Source organism: Lemur catta, chromosome 5 (assembly GCF_020740605.2).
Source record: "Lemur catta isolate mLemCat1 chromosome 5, mLemCat1.pri, whole genome shotgun sequence".
Lineage (NCBI taxonomy): Eukaryota > Metazoa > Chordata > Mammalia > Primates > Lemuridae > Lemur > Lemur catta.
In genome coordinates, this window is record NC_059132.1 from 100,893,145 (window position 1) to 100,908,897 (window position 15,753).

General features: G+C 39.6%; 1 protein-coding gene and 1 long non-coding RNA gene across 4 annotated transcripts in view; one reads left to right on the plus strand and one right to left on the minus strand.

The window, feature by feature from the left end:
* The window catches only part of PDLIM3 (PDZ and LIM domain 3), a 30,038-nt gene extending 15,278 nt beyond the window's left edge, over positions 1 to 14,760 (plus strand). Inside the window, exons 4-8 of one of the 3 annotated variants that reach the window (XM_045552376.1) lie at positions 3,263 to 3,330; positions 8,459 to 8,722; positions 10,369 to 10,499; positions 12,606 to 12,717; positions 14,041 to 14,760. In XM_045552376.1, coding sequence (XP_045408332.1) covers positions 3,263 to 3,330; positions 8,459 to 8,722; positions 10,369 to 10,499; positions 12,606 to 12,717; positions 14,041 to 14,230 — 765 coding nt within the window. In that variant the 3' untranslated portion in view covers positions 14,231 to 14,760. Of the gene's footprint in view, positions 1 to 2,707; positions 2,896 to 3,262; positions 3,331 to 8,458; positions 8,723 to 10,368; positions 10,500 to 12,605; positions 12,718 to 14,040 lie in introns of all 3 variants that reach the window. The other 2 variants (XM_045552377.1, XM_045552378.1) reach the window with 2 other exon arrangements.
* Positions 1,406 to 11,849, minus strand: LOC123638628. Its single transcript, XR_006735411.1, has 4 exons — positions 11,814 to 11,849; positions 10,244 to 10,542; positions 4,511 to 4,657; positions 1,406 to 1,435 (listed from the first exon to the last, which is right to left on the minus strand). It is a non-coding gene; the product is annotated as an uncharacterized LOC123638628 (long non-coding RNA).
* Positions 14,761 to 15,753: the final 993 nt, after the last annotated feature.

The following is a 15,753-nucleotide window of genomic DNA, read 5'->3' on the forward strand; positions in this document are numbered from 1 at the left end:
TCTTTAAGGCAGGCCATATTTTGTTTAGGGAATAAAAAAAGTGAAACTCCACAAAGCTTGAGTCATTCAGTCCTGCCTAATTCACTCCTTAATTAGCCTGAAATATTTATAATCTACCAAAACTAAATTAGGCAATTAGGCAATTAGCCTTCTATCTTCTTTCATATCAAAAAGACTTGAATCGTGGCCATTGTCAAAATTTACAATTATTTCGAGTTCACTTTTTTCATGTCATAATAATGGCTAATCATAATGGTTAATCATAAAATACAACCAGTCCAAATTCTTTACTAAATCTGCTAAAACAATCAGATTGTACCACTATATAAATGTTTGGCTACACACATTTTCACAGGTTCTATGATTCAGCATTTTCCTAAAGCTACATTTGGTGGTTTTAGTCATTCTGCTACCTAATAGCAGCACCAATAATATCACTCTAGCAGTGAGCTGTTATTATGAAGAAAAAAAGTTAAATGAACAAGGTATCAATCTGTTCAACTGCACTATAGAAGAATAGGCTAAATTGTATTCACCTCAGACCTGCTTTTCAGGTTTAGGAGACTGTTAAAATGTGCTGCCTAAAGTTGGTGAGAGAACAGCAGTTCTTAACCCCATCACAGATTCCCAGGCACCATGGGATTTGGGGCGGCCCGAGTCAAAGACTTGGTAGGCTAGGATTTGAAGCTGCACCCCATTTGATTTGCCAAAACTATTTTTTTTAAAGTAGGCTTTGCCCACAGGCCTAGATGGGGGAAGAGGGAGTATGTGTGAAGACTCCCTGCTCAAAAGAACCAAAAGAAAGCATTGTGCAGATTGGGCCTGTACAGGAAATTATTCATATTCTCAGGCACAAGAATCTTTATGAAAAACTCTGGTTCTGCCTCTAAAAAAGAGAGACAGTCCCTTTTATTCTTCCTCCCTCCCTCCCTCCTTCCTTCCTTCCTTCCTTCCTTCCTTCCTTCCTTCCTTCCTTCCTTCCTTCCTTCCTTCCTTCTTTCCTTCCCTCCCTTCTCCTCCTCTTCTTCTTCTTCTTCCTTCTTCTTCCCCCTTCTTCCCCCTTCTCCCCCCTTCTCCTTCTTCTTCTCCTTCTTCCTTTCTTTCTTTTGTTTTTGGGACAGGGTGCCACTTTGATGCCTGGGCTAGAGTGCAGTGGCATCATCATAGCTCACAGCGGCTTCAAACTCTAGGGCTCAAGCAATCCTCCTGCCTCATCCTCCCAACTAGCTGGGACCACAGGTGTGCACCACCATGCCTGGCTAATTATTCTATTTTTTGTAGAGATGGGGTCTCACCATGTTGCCCAGGCTGATATTTGAACTCCTGGCCTTAAGCGATCCTCCCAAAGTGCTGCGATTACAGGCGTGAGCCACCGCACCTGGCCAGATAGTCTCTTTTTTTTTAACAGAAAAGCACCATCCTTCAACTCACTCATCTGTAATGACAAGAAGAGAAAAATGATGTGAACAAGAATCTTACAGGATCTTTTAATTTTTTAATGAAAATGCTCTTTTTCCAGTAACATCTCAGTAATAACACGTGTGTATGCTATTTGACATCTGTGTGAAACACTGGTGGCGCATTCACAGAAGTAAATGAGGTTGATGTGAATGTGTAAGTGAAAACATTGCTATAAAGATTTATCTTGCTAATTCTGCCGATTAGAAAGGTTAGGAAAGAGAATTGGCTCAAGTGTACTTTAACATTCTCTTGCGGTTTTCTTCTATTGCTTTGAAGAAAGAAATTGTAATGGCTTCACAAAATTATAAATCTATAGAAAAACTGTAAAATATTATTCCTACATTAAAAACTAATAATACAGGGTTTCAGATCATTCAGGCATATTTCAAACTCAGATTTTAGCACTCTGATGTTTGGTCCTTTCCCCTAAGCAATAAAATGAAAATTCTTTTGTGAATCATATATATTAGTTATCTCTGAATTACTGACTTTAGTCTTTTGAGGACTAGAGTAAACATGAAGAGTCCTTTAGGCACATAACATGAAATCATCACAGTAAAAACGAGGGGGTTCTATAATACATATGTTATTCTTGCTGTCAGAAAGAGTCTTTTAATTCTTAGCATTTCTCTAAAATGAAGAGTATAGCTTAATCCAAATTACAAATTTGTTTTTTTTTTTGTTGAAGGTGTTTTTGAAAAACAGAATTATTCCTTGGATCAGTTAAAATGGTGCGGTATAGTTATTCATAAATGCTCATTCCCCTTCTGTTTTACTCTCCCACTTAAAATAGAGGAAATTTATCAAGATATTAATAGAAGAGAAACCATATGGAAGTATGGAAGTTCTGCTTGAAAAAATGTTAAGTGTAATAATTTTTCTAAGCCAAAAATCTCATTTCTGACCCAAAATGTCCATATTCAAATGAGTCCTTAGAATTTCTTAAAGCTACAGATGAAAAAGTTGGTAGGGGGCCAAGAGATATCATACAATGTTTGCACTATTTTATAATATTTTAAATAAGGTCCCTTCCTTTGCACCTTAACGTTTGGTAGGTGAATGTAGCACATGTAAATTTCAGAGAAAATCATAGAAAGGTTTATAGCTAACTCTTCCTCTAACCTTCCCATTAATCTTGCAGTGAGTAAAGAAGCCTTTATTAACAGTAGCGACGCTGTTCGTTCTGCTCATTAACGGCTCTGTTGTACACTGTGTGGCTCTGTGTATTTTGTCTGCCATTGTACAGGAATTCAAACCCATTGGTACCGCGCACAACAGAAGGGCCCAGCCTTTTGTTGCAGCAGCAAACATTGATGACAAAAGACAGGTAGTGAGCGCTTCCTATAACTCACCAATTGGGCTCTATTCAACTAGCAATATACAAGACGCGCTTCACGGACAGCTGCGGGGTCTCATTCCTAGTTCACCTCAAAAGTAAGTATCGGACTCTCCGTTCTGGCCACGGTGTACTTAACATTGATGGTACAGTTTCTATTCCTTTCAAAAGTCCAGCTCTTGCTGTTTTGTTTTTACTTTCCTGAAGGCACTCTCAAATTCTTTATTTTAAAGGCAGGCATCTAGAACATGGTGGTAATTGTTCTAAAGCCCAATCAGCCAGTTCCCGCATATTAATGACTAGGTGGTCGAAAAGAAGAAATCATTCTGGTTCCATCATCACCCTTCTTAGTTATGACAATATTTGGTGGTAAATAATCTTCTCTGTACAGTTATCGTTCATTTAATTTTATTTTAAAAAATTCTTCTTCCACTGAGGGACGTTTTTAACCCTTTGTTTTTACAGGATGTGAACTACTTTGAACACAAGCACAATATTCGGCCCAAACCTTTCATAATCCCAGGCCGAAGCAGGTTATAAGCTCTGAGATTGTGAAGTTTGGAGTGCATGCTGCTTTATTTTTTCTTTCATTTTTAAATAATAATGTGTATATATTCCTGGGGTACAAGTGCAGTTTTGCTGCACTGACATATTGCAGTGTGGCGAAGTCAGGGCCTTCAGTGCATCACTGTACCCGCCAGGCAACCTCCGCCATTCACCCGCATGCTTCCTTAATCAAGTCGTACTAATCACCCAGAAAAGCAACTTTTAGATGTGTGGAGTGGCTTTTCATTGTGAAGCTTATTTCAAAAGCAAAACAGAACAAACTCACTTAGTGGAGAACAGTAGCCAAAGAACCTCCATTTCCAAGAGTAAATATTGACAAGATTACAGAGCTGTGAAATTCTGTGCAATCATCACGTATATTTATAGCTAATACACCTGTCACTCTGGGGACTCCATCGAGAACACGGTGACCTTTGAGTCAGGCAAAGGTACTCTATCCCTGGTCGGGAAGGCCCTGCCAGCTGGAAGGAAAATGGAACCCCCCTCACACCTCCCCATCCCCCAGGCACACGAGTGAAAGCTGGTGTGGCCTTGTATGTCTGAAAGACTCCCGTCAGCCCACCTCAGTGCCTGCTTCTCATGCACCTTCAAATCCCACTAATTCTAGCTCTTACATAAATGTAAATTTGCATTCTTGTGGATCCTTGCAAAGGAAGAGAGGACACTTGAAGAGGTACTTTCCCACTTGAGTGAAGACAGGTATAAAGTGAGAGTTGGGAGGGAGTGAAGTATCTCGGTTCTGCATGGACAGCACTGAAGAACTCTGCTAATAATGAACGAGCTCTTCATTCTTGCCTGTCAGTCAGAGAAGCTGGTCATCTGAAGATGATCCTTTTCAAATATCTTCTCTAGAAATTGCACCCCAACCTAAGCAGAAAGAAATTAATGCCCAGGGTGGCCACATCAGGACACAGTGACTGCAGGAAACCTCAAATCCATCCCTCTGACCTCAGCTCAGTCAGCCAGGGGAAGTCAGTGGTTAGGCTGGATGGATCCTAATGGGACATTGAATAATGGTTTACATCAGACGTCCTACCCACACTGGTGGCCCATAGATGGATTCAACTCATAGACATGTTTTATTGAACCCTCCGTTGTTTTTTAAAAAATTGAATGTAAGTACCCTTAGATGGGACAGCTACTCACCAGTTTGTCCAAATGCGCATCTCTCCTAAGTGTGAGAGGGGCATTTTCATACACGTGTGACCCTCCTGGCCCCTGTAGACTCCTGGAGTTATGACGCCTGCTGTGGATGGTCGGTCATCACTTGATTCATGATCTGTATGTTGAGACCTTTCAATAAACCACAGGCAAGGCCAGATGATTATCTTAAAATAAGCCAGGCAATGTTTGTGATGTCAGACCCAGCAAGGAGCCCTGGCATGGAAGAGCAGGAAAAAGAAGCTAAGAAGGCAAATACATCTTCCCCCCAGCATGTGAGCTCTGGACCTGCAGGGTCTGACATTCAGCGTTATATCCCCAGCACCCAGAAATTAGACAAAATAAACAATAAATAAGCATTTATAAATAGACAAAATAAGTGCTCAATAAAGGCCCATCTGATAAATGAATAAAATCCTAAGAGTGCCCAGTAATATTTCCTGAGTGAGTAGCAAGAAGAATCTGGAGCTGTCATCCCTCCCTCTGGCTTGCAACTCTGCACAGTTCCTTTCTACTTCTCTTCATTCCCTTGTTCCTGTTTTCCCTGCATCTTTTCCCTGTTTCTCCACTTATAATTGCTTCTCCACTCTATCGTACACCCAATAACATAACAACACTGGATTAAAAGTCAAAATGTTGTTTTACTGGTGAGTAAATATATATATCAATACTTCCCAAAGAAGCACAGTAAAATTAATTATAAGTACTTGCATTCTTTTGAGGTTAGCATGACTAAGTCCACTAACTCAAGCTATAGGACTTCAGCAGGCTTTAATAAAATGATACAGTAGTGTAACACATATCCTGCCTTTGCTTCACACCTATAATGCATTGAAGTTTACAAACAGTGAAAGTCAGAGAGACCCAGGTATATAATCTCTTTCTTGTATATTTTCATTTTAATTTAAACATGCCAAGCTACTACTAATTTTGTCATTTGAGGGTACCTTTTAATATAGCTGAATTTGGAGGAGGGGAGGGGAGGAACAAGAATGACACGGTTTGCTTAAAAAACAAATGCCAGTGTACTAATCTTAACTCTGAAAATGCCTCTACCATCCCTCCTTTCTTCTGTGCCACCTCACTATTTGCTCTGGCTTCTGAATTTCTTGTTCCCACCAAACGATTCTTCATCTAGGTGGAATTTTCAGTGGCTACATATAAAGCTATAATTACACTATATTTAAAATATTTAAATTTATATGGAAAAGTAATAGTTGTACTTATTTGCAGGGTACATGTGACATTTGATACAAGGATACGATGTATAATGATCAAATCATGGTAACTGAGATGTCCATCACCTCAAACCTTTATCATTTCTTTGTGTTGGGACCATTCCAAATCCACTCCTCTAGATATTTTGAAATATACAATTAAGAATTGTTAATTCTAGTCACCCTGTAACTATACTATTAATGGACAACTTCTTTAATCAGAAGTAAGTTGGGCATTGCTAAATTTTTAACCCATTAATTTCCCTGGGGTTTTGCTACTAGTTGTTTTCATTATTTCATCATAATTGAAACATTTTAAAAGACTGGTGTTTTTATGTGCAAATATATAAAAATTTTAAGGTTAAAGTTATAATTAAAAATATATACAAGGTATTTTAGATCCAAATGATAAAATACAATTCTGTGAGCGGTTTTTGGACAAGTTTCTCCCAGAAGCATGCCCCAAAAAGTCTGTTCACACCCAAGGGAAATTAATTCTCTGTCGAGTGACCTATCTGGGCATGAAGTAATTGAGCACATCATCAACCTTACGGGTGGTCTCACCAAGTAAGCCGACCTCAGGAAGCCTGATTAGCAGCACCTGCCTTTCCAGTTCATCAGGAACATGTCGTGGGGACCCTTCATAATATCCACAGGGACTAAAGTTCAAGAGACTTTTAAAATTATACCAGAAATTTATAAAAGGTCATTCTTGTTTGCTTTGGGTTTAATCCCTATCTGTTTAATAGACATGGGCCCCTAAATGGAATGATAAAGGAACTAGGAAATAAAGACACAATCTTTGCAAGCTTAACTAAAATTATGTTACATAAACACAAATATATATAAGAACGCTAACAACGGAAAAAGAATACTAATTGCAACTATAAGATAAGACATATTTGTAAGTTCCAAATTGATGATAGTTTATCTGGTATCCAAAACTATGCCTGGCACACAGAGGAGTCATACATGCTTGTTGGGTAGGTTCGTTATTTTAAGTCCAAAGTCTCCGAAGATTTAACTCAGTGTGTTAAATCCCTAAGCTATAATTTCATACACTTCATTACACTCAGGTCAAATCAATATGATCCTGTCTAAAGTACACTACAACTGAGAATTTGCTTCTATTCTTCTACCAGCTGAAGTCAATTTCAAGAGCTAGCGTAGTGGTTGAGCCTACAAAAATGGTGAATAGGCCTCTCGACATTTTAGTATGCGATCTAACCAATACACAGATTGAGTTCTAAACAGGTTCTCAACAGCCAGGAAGTGAAGGAGCAAGACTATTTTTACCTGCCTGGTCCAGGCTGTGTAGGTAGTTACACCAGGTAATGTAAGACAAAAAATGTTTTTAAATCTATTTAGTGACATGTGTTGTTGAGACTAATCAGGCTGTAATATTGATGAAGTAAAAAAAAAATCACTGCCCAATATCCTTTTGGTTTTGGGGGCTGAGGTTAGCATTAATAGCTCTAGAGAGTAAATGCAAATATGGGGCCATCCTCAGACCTGAGAGAAACACACCATATAAATCCATTCTAACTGGACTCTAACTGGCAGGCATGATGCATGTTTATGTTACTACTACTGTTTCATTTTGCTTTGTCTTAAGTGACTACACTTTTAAAAAAATCTCCTAGTATATTCCAATTTCTCATAAAAATGCTTCTCTCATGTTGCACTTAAAATGCACATTGAAAAATGACTTTTTAGTCACTGGCATGTTGGTTGTAACTGATCTCCTATCCAGGTTCATATAGAATACAAAATCTCCCTAGTTCTTAAACTTGCATGACTGAGCTTTCTGATATTTTAATAATAAGTCCCTGCAACTTGTCTTTAAAAGGAAATGAGAACTATACATGGAAATATATGTGTGCTTCTGAAATTTTACATGAAATGTCTACTATGTATAAAAAATATATCTTAGCCCTAGATAGCATCCAAAGAGTCCAAGACCAACTTATTTGCCCTCTAATCATTAATTTCAAGGTGATAAGCATTTATTGGCTGTTTCTAGGCCCTGTATTAAACCATTGAACAGTTCTTTAAAGTGTATTCTTTACAAAATGAAAGAAAAAATAGAAAATATTGTAATAATAATAAATTACATACAAAATAGCCTTCAAACGTAATCTTTACCATATAACCTACAAGTTGCCAATTACTAGTCAGTTAAAGTTCAATTGCATTACTGAAACATGCTTCTGATTTTGAAATGTGCAACCTAAATACATGGGTCTTCATGCGGCATATTCTGTTACTATTTATGAAGAATCATTAGCACTTTAATTTCACATGTCCAGCCAATGTAATTTCCCTCCATCATTTGTCTGTGATAGTGTCAAGTATTACATTATTTGGCCTATTTTTAAAAAGTGAGGATGGCAGCATCTTTTCTGCTTCAGTTACATGCAAGGTTTTCTACATGTGACCCTCAACTTCCATATCGACGAGTAGAACAGAGCCAAAAAATGCAGTATCACCTGTACCCTTTAATTTTATTAAACTTTTTTCAATCATGTATTTTCAACATCTTCTCTTTTTAAAATAAACTCTAGCCAGAAATGAACATTGCATTTTAGTTCGATATAATTCACTTCTTACTGTTTGTGTTCTATTCCTTTTAACCTCTCTGCACTTGTTCTCTGTGTTCTTCTGTCTGGATTTTCTGGTTCTCTGTACCACCTGTGTGACGTGGTCATTAACACAGTGGATGCAACACTCCCTCCGGTATTGACTGCGGCAGTGGACGCAGCACGCCTTCTTCTGTCAGTACTGTTAGTACCATTTGCCCAGGTGACTTGAAAGTTGCTGCTAAGATGGCCCCTAACATTCCTTTGGAAATGGAACTTCCCGGTGTGAAGATTGTCCATGCTCAGTTTAATACACCTATGCAGTTGTACTCAGATGACAATATTATGGAAACACTTCAGGGTCAGGTTTCAACAGCTCTAGGGGAAACACCCGTAATGAGGTAATATGAGTCTTTTTGAACCATGGGCATGTTAACTAAACACGTGGGCAATGTCAGCTTTACTGGTGTCATTTAACATTGTCTTAACCGAAAGAAAGCTATGTGAAAAGCTTTTTAAAAATATAAATGATTTATTGCAACTATCTAGGCCTGATGATAAAAGTGATTTGAGGTATTATCTTAGTAGAGCTTTATGTGACAGAGATCAATAAAATGAGACCATGTAAGGACGAAATGTATATGTCTCTTGAAAGCTGCAGTGTATTTTACAAATATCTGTTTTAATACTTCTGGAAGTTGATTTATAATCTACTATACTCTGTCTTATAGTATAGTCTGTCCTTGGGGAGTCAAAAATTGGGAAGGGGGTGAGAGGTTTAGAGGAATTTTATAAGAAATGATACCTATTATCTATTCTGATGGCATCTTGTGAAGAGGTAATTATTTTTTCCATTTAAAATGTTTATCATGCATAAAGGTTTATAAGTGAATACTCTCAGGCTCTTAATGTAGATATTTAATTTTCACTGGGCTCATTTTGACTAATTTTCTCTTTATGACTATTTGTTCAAAGTATTTTTAAGCTTTTCTGACTAAGAAGACTAACTATAGGATAAAATCTTATTACTTCTTTCACTATTACAGAATCACTTTTTACAAATTATAGTATTATAATGCTTAAGAGTGCTATGTAATAATATCCCGAACATGTCTCTTGGGATGAATACATTGAGCTATTAATAATAATAGCATAACATATCTCAAAGCCATTTTGTAAAGAATTTTAGTTAAGATAATCATTTTCAAATATGATGAAGGTAATAAAGATATGTATAGATAGCAATTATCTTTTCTAGATAATGCAATTAAATGACATAAATAATATTTAGTCTCTGACATATTATAATTTTTATTTTTCATCATGAATATATTTGTAGAAAGCATAGTGAAATAAAGCCACTATCATTATTGTAAATGAATTTTAATGTGGCTATTTTAAAAATACAGTGTAGTTAATATAATAGATATAAAAGTGAAAGTTTCTACATTATGGGTTTTCAAACACTGAGAAGTTGAATTTCTTCAATTTACAAGTAAAATGATATCTTTGTTATTTCCAAAGGTTAATGAAACAAATTAACCTTAAAAACAAAATTAAACCATATACTTTTAGTTTAATATCAAAAGTGGATCTGAATTTTACTGACAACTTTATGACTGAGAATAATCAAACTGGGTTCACTCCTGCACTTTCTATCATGCATATTTTTGTCTTTTTTCTTAGAAAAGTTAATTTTGTTCACATCTATAATTCTGTATCCATTAGACACAAGTCTTATTTTTTTTACAAGCCTTGTTTTTTAAAATTGCTATTTTCTAACAATCATCTTTTAGTTTCCCTCCAAAGAATTTTGCCAAATGGAGAAGTGCTGATGTGACTCCCAGGTTTACTGCTCAATGACATGTTTAAGGCAACCCACGTGAATTTACATTGTATTTTTAATTATAATAGAGACTCACTTGAAAATACTGGCTCTCCGTTTGGGAGTTGCTGGACCTAGAGTGATTGCTGTGATTGCTGCTTACTGGTTCCCGCGGCATCCCAGTGCCCTGACCGTGCTTTGCCGGCCGTGCTTGTGTTTCAGTGAACCCACAGCCTCGGTGCCGCCCCAGTCGGACGTGTACCGGATGCTCCACGACAATCGGGATGAGCCTTCTCAGCCTCGCCAGTCGGGCTCCTTCAGGGTGCTCCAGGAATTGGTGAACGACGGCCCTGGTGAGCAGCCGCTGCCGCCTGCTAAACATTATTGACAGTGGCCCTTGGAAGGGGAGGGAGGAGAGGGTGGCAAACATAGAGGGAATGAACATCTCCCTGATTTTCATCAGTAACCAAATGAATCTTTGCTCAGAAGGATTTGGGTGGTGCCTCATTTAGGAAAGGAGCTTCCAGGACATGTCCAAGTAGCCACCAACTGAAACCAGTCAAAAAAGGACACCAAAGACAAATTCCATCCATGGGAGTCAAGGGTTAGCTCAGTTTATGAACCATGAGATATAGTTTTAAATGGATATTGAGAAATTTCTCAGCTTCCCCCCCCACACACACTTTAGGGTATCATCATCATCAAAAAAATAACACTGTAACGAACCCTTACTACTGTTATCAAAACCACAAGGGGTCTCAGCCTAGGTCCAGTTGCTCCCCACTCAAAGATCTGATTATTGAGACAATGAGGATCACCAAGGAAGAAAGGAATTTTTTTAATAGGAAAGGCATCTTGTTGAGAGAATGGGAGGAGCTGCCTCAAATCTGTTTCCCCAACTAACGGAGAGTTCGGGATTTTGAAGGAGGGGCTATGTGCCCTGGGGAAGGTTATGGTGTAATTAGTAAGGGGATAGCGCATTTAGAGCAGGTTGTTGGGGATAGTGAGTCTTGGCGTCAGAAAGTCTGCTCAGGGGCTGTAAGAATCTCAGCTCCTTGGCTTGCAGAAATTCCATTTCTGGGAAACAATTCAGAAAGGTTAGGTAGTTAGTTAAAAGTTTCAGGGCTCTGGTCATCATGCCCTACTGGCCTGAGAATCTAAAACATCAGAGGGAGAGGATTGTTAAAAAACCATATAGGTGTCATCGAAATTTGTTCATAGAACTGGTTACACTATGTTCCAAATTTTGTGCTAAGTACTTTGCATACAGTATCATTTAATCCTCACAGTAACTTGGTGAAGGAGGTGTTATTATTTGCCCTCATTAACAAGTGAGTGCTGAGGCATGGCAGGGTGGGCTTGCACAAGGCCACACAGCCGGAGCAGCTGAGCTGGGTCTCCAGCCCACTCCAGCCGTCTTCAGGGCTCCTGCTCTTCGTATGCTTTTCCACGCCCAAAAGATACAGACTGTCCTTTAAAAGTCACGCAAAATGCAAAATGTCCCATTAGGATAGCAACTATCAAAAAAAAAAAATGGAGAATAACAAGTATTGGTGAAGATGTAGAGAAATGGGAAGGCAAAATGCATTGCCGATGGAAAGGCAAAATGGTGCGGCCGCTATGGGAAACAGCATGGGGGCTCCTCAAAAAATTAAACACAGAATTACCATAGGATCCAGCAATTCCACTTCCGGATATATACCCAAAAGAATTGAAAGCAGGAGCTCAAGCAGGTCCTTGTACACCCATGTTCACAATATTCACAATAGCCCAAAGGTGAGAAGAACCTAAATGAATGGATAAACAAAACATGGTAAATTCATACAGTGAAATATTATTCAGTCTTACAAAGGAATCAAAGTCTGATCCATGCTGCAACATGGATGGATTGAAAATGTTATGCTGAGTGAGAGAAACCAGACACAAAATGCCTCATACTGTATGATTCCACTTATAGAAGAGATCTCGAATAGGCGAATTCATGGTGACAGAAAGTAGGAAAGAGGTTACTGGGGGCAATGAGGACGGGGAATGGGAGTTATTGTTTGATGGGTACAGAGTTTCTGTTTGGGGTGATGAAATAGTTCTGGAAACGGATATTGATAGTGGTTGCACAACATTGTGAATGTACTTAATGTCACTGAGTTACACAATGAAAAGTGATTAAAATGGTAAATTTTATGTTGTATATATTTTACCACAATAAGAAAAAAAGAAAATGAACAATGCCCTCTGCTCCTTTGAGCATTTTATAACAGCTTCCTCCAACAGCAAAATGTTTTAACTAATTCTGTTTTGTAAGGTTCGGAACAAAGTCTCCCATGCTTGTTCCTTTTGGAAAGATAGTGCAGATGCAACCTAAGAATCCCTTAGGTTAAAGTGCACACTTTAAAACAGAAGCAGAGCACAAACCGTAGCCAGCTGCCCCCTGCCATACATGGAAACACTTTGTTTTTCAGATGACCGTCCTGTTGGAACCCGGAGTGTGAGAGCTCCGGTTACAAGACCCCACGGAGGGGCTGGTGGTGCACAGAAGTTGCCCTTCTGTGACAAATGTGGGAGTGGCATCGTGTAAGTTTCATGTTTAACCCAGGAACTCGCTACAAATCTTGGTGGCAGTTCTCCATTTCTTCTACTTGCAGACTTTACATAGAAAAGGCCATTATGAAAAACTTAAATTTCTGCTCATCAGCTTGAAATATAAGGTCCCCAACATTTAGCACATTGTGCCCAGCATTCCTTAGATGTACCTCCAAATTGCCATTTAACGTAAATCAGCAATCCTGACTTACAATTTCAGATATACTCTCTTGAAAAAAAGTTGCCCCAAAAGTATATTAAAAAATCATTTCCAAGAATGACTTCACTTTAAAAAGCCCTGCCTCTGTAAATGTGTGGTCATTGAATACTTCCCTTTCTGGATAAACCCAGGGAAACAGATTCAGGGACCATGAGGTTGTTAATTAAAACACATTATCTTTACCCAACTTCTTGGTTACACAAATGTTGAATTACAATTTCAAAAAATACAGTCAACTTTCATTGCAAGGGGCTTTATACTTAAATTGCCATACTTGCTAGTTTAAATCTTCCAGTCAACTGAGATCATTCTAATCTCTCCACTGCGTATGTCCCATGTGGCCACGTGGCTACTTCTTCCATCCCTTATTCTGTCCCCCTGCCATTAGCTCACACACTGAGGCACCACCTCTCCTGTTACCCAGCCTACATCCCAAGAGGACAGTGCGGGATAAGCCTCTTTCGGGCAAAGGAGGGAATGGGGGGGCCAAAAAGACATAGCAAGGCAGGAAGCTTGTGAGCAGAGAGGACCTCAGTAAAATACAGTGTGCATGATGTTACCAAAAGCAATTATTGTGCCTAACTTGGAGTGAACTGTTTTGACAGTAGAAGTGAGTCCACCCACTCCGTGGGAATCCCAGCTCTGCTCTTGATCTGTTTTCTCTGTGCTTGGTAGAACAGAGGCTGGACCACCCAGACAGAAAGCAATCAGGGGACTTGTAGTGGGTAGACAACAGCCTTGGGAAAAATCAGCTCTTTTGCAGAGGTATTTGTCTTAACTGTATCATGTCTCCCTCTTTCAAAGAAAGAATGGGGGAAGATCATGCAGTAGAACCCTGCAAGTTTTTCATAAACTACGTGTTTGGAAATCTGAAAAGTATTCACACATCAACATCAGAGAGCAACATGACGGTTTATTATGGTTACCCTGGCTCTCTGTGACAAGCACTGTTCACAGCTGTGCATGCTTTTACAGCTGGAGGTTGTTGCTTCCCGACTGTGCAACAGACAACAGCTCCTGTCTGGAGTGTTCTCTTCATTTGTGTCACACTTGTGCTCTGTGGCTTTCTCACTAGAGCTCATTTTTCCCAACAGCGGTGCCGTTGTGAAGGCGCGGGATAAGTACCGGCATCCCGAGTGCTTCGTGTGTGCCGACTGCAACCTCAACCTCAAGCAGAAGGGCTACTTCTTCGTGGAGGGGGAGCTGTACTGCGAAACCCACGCGAGAGCCCGCACGCGGCCCCCCGAGGGCTATGACACGGTCACTCTGTATCCCAAAGCTTAGGCTCTGCCGGTGAGGCCGGCTCGCACGCACCCACACGCACTTACACGGAAAGGATTTCATGGCTTTGGGCAGAGGATCTCGCAGACTGTCGACTCCAAATCTGAAGCCAAGGCTTTTAGACGTTTATTTCACTGTGTATTGAGGAAAATAAATGGAGGCAGATGCCAGCTATATGACAAAAACATACAGTTACCTATGTTTTGCAACTCTTTTTATCTTTGGGGCTAGCAATAATGACATTTAAGCAATAACTTTTGTATGTCACGCCACAATTTACGTGTATATTATGGCATCAAACATGTCAACATCAAGATATTTGAGTGAGTCTACTTGTCTTTCCTCGACATGTTGATTCTGTGATTGTGGTAAATACCAAATAACAATCTTGTATTCTAACATGATCTGTAGTTGTCTGTAACTGTTCTAACTATTACAGTGCATGTCGGGAGAAATTCCCTGAATTTCTTTAGTTTCGTATTGAACAATTATGCCACTGGATGCAACAAACATAATAAACACATAAAACATTTTTAAAATACCTAAGAGAGTGGCATTCAATGAATTCAGATAACATCGACATTTCAATGAGAGTGCCTAATCATATTTTGATGTGTACACTAACAACTCAAATATTTTTTTAAAAATGTGGTTTCTTCAGTTTCTAGAACTCATGTACTCTTTCTTTGAACCCCAAATTTCTGCTGCTAGGAGGGACATTTAAATTTGCTAGTTAAAGTAAATTCAGTCTCTTTCAAATTAAAACAGTTTCTTCAGCTTTGACAGAGTCTCTTTCAATTTAAATGTCTCTTTCAGATAAATATTCAGTCAAATTGAAGGTTTAACGCCCCTCAGGCCTGTGGCTCCTTGCTCAGTGGTTCACCACTGCCTCTTCCTCCCTCCCAAGATGGCGTCTCCAGCAGGGGCCAATTTAGGGGCCTCCTAAGGAAGGCACAGGCAGCTGGTTTCCTGGGGTCCTGTTTGTATCCACTGCTGAAATCCATGGTTTCACTTGTGGTCTGTTTTCTTGACATAGCTGGGGCTAGGCAGTAACCCCACCTCCACTCCCACCTCCAAAACTCTCAGCTCAGCCATCCCTGGATTTGTGGACCCCCTGTATGTCAGACGTGCACTCACTCCACCTGGTCCCAGCCCAGGCAGTCCGCCATGTGGGCTCCACGTGACATTCCCTTGCCTCTCACTCAAGGTGGCCCCGTGGCAATGCCCCTGACTGGCATCTCCCACCAACTTTCCATGTTCCTCAGTGGGGACACATGAGAACTTCTGAAACTGTCCCCTCAAGTTCAAACAGTGGGGAAGCAGCAGGGTGGGGACTCTCAGGCCCTGTGTCTCACCCCCTCAAGTCACACCTACCCTACCTCCCACCCTACAGTAGCTGCTGCCTCCTGGCCAGGAGCAAGGACACCAGTTTTATTGCTCTGGATTCTCCCAAACTTAACTAATTATTTCTGACCCTGACCTGGCCAAGGTTTTGACACAGTGAGAGCAGCCAGAACACCTGCCTG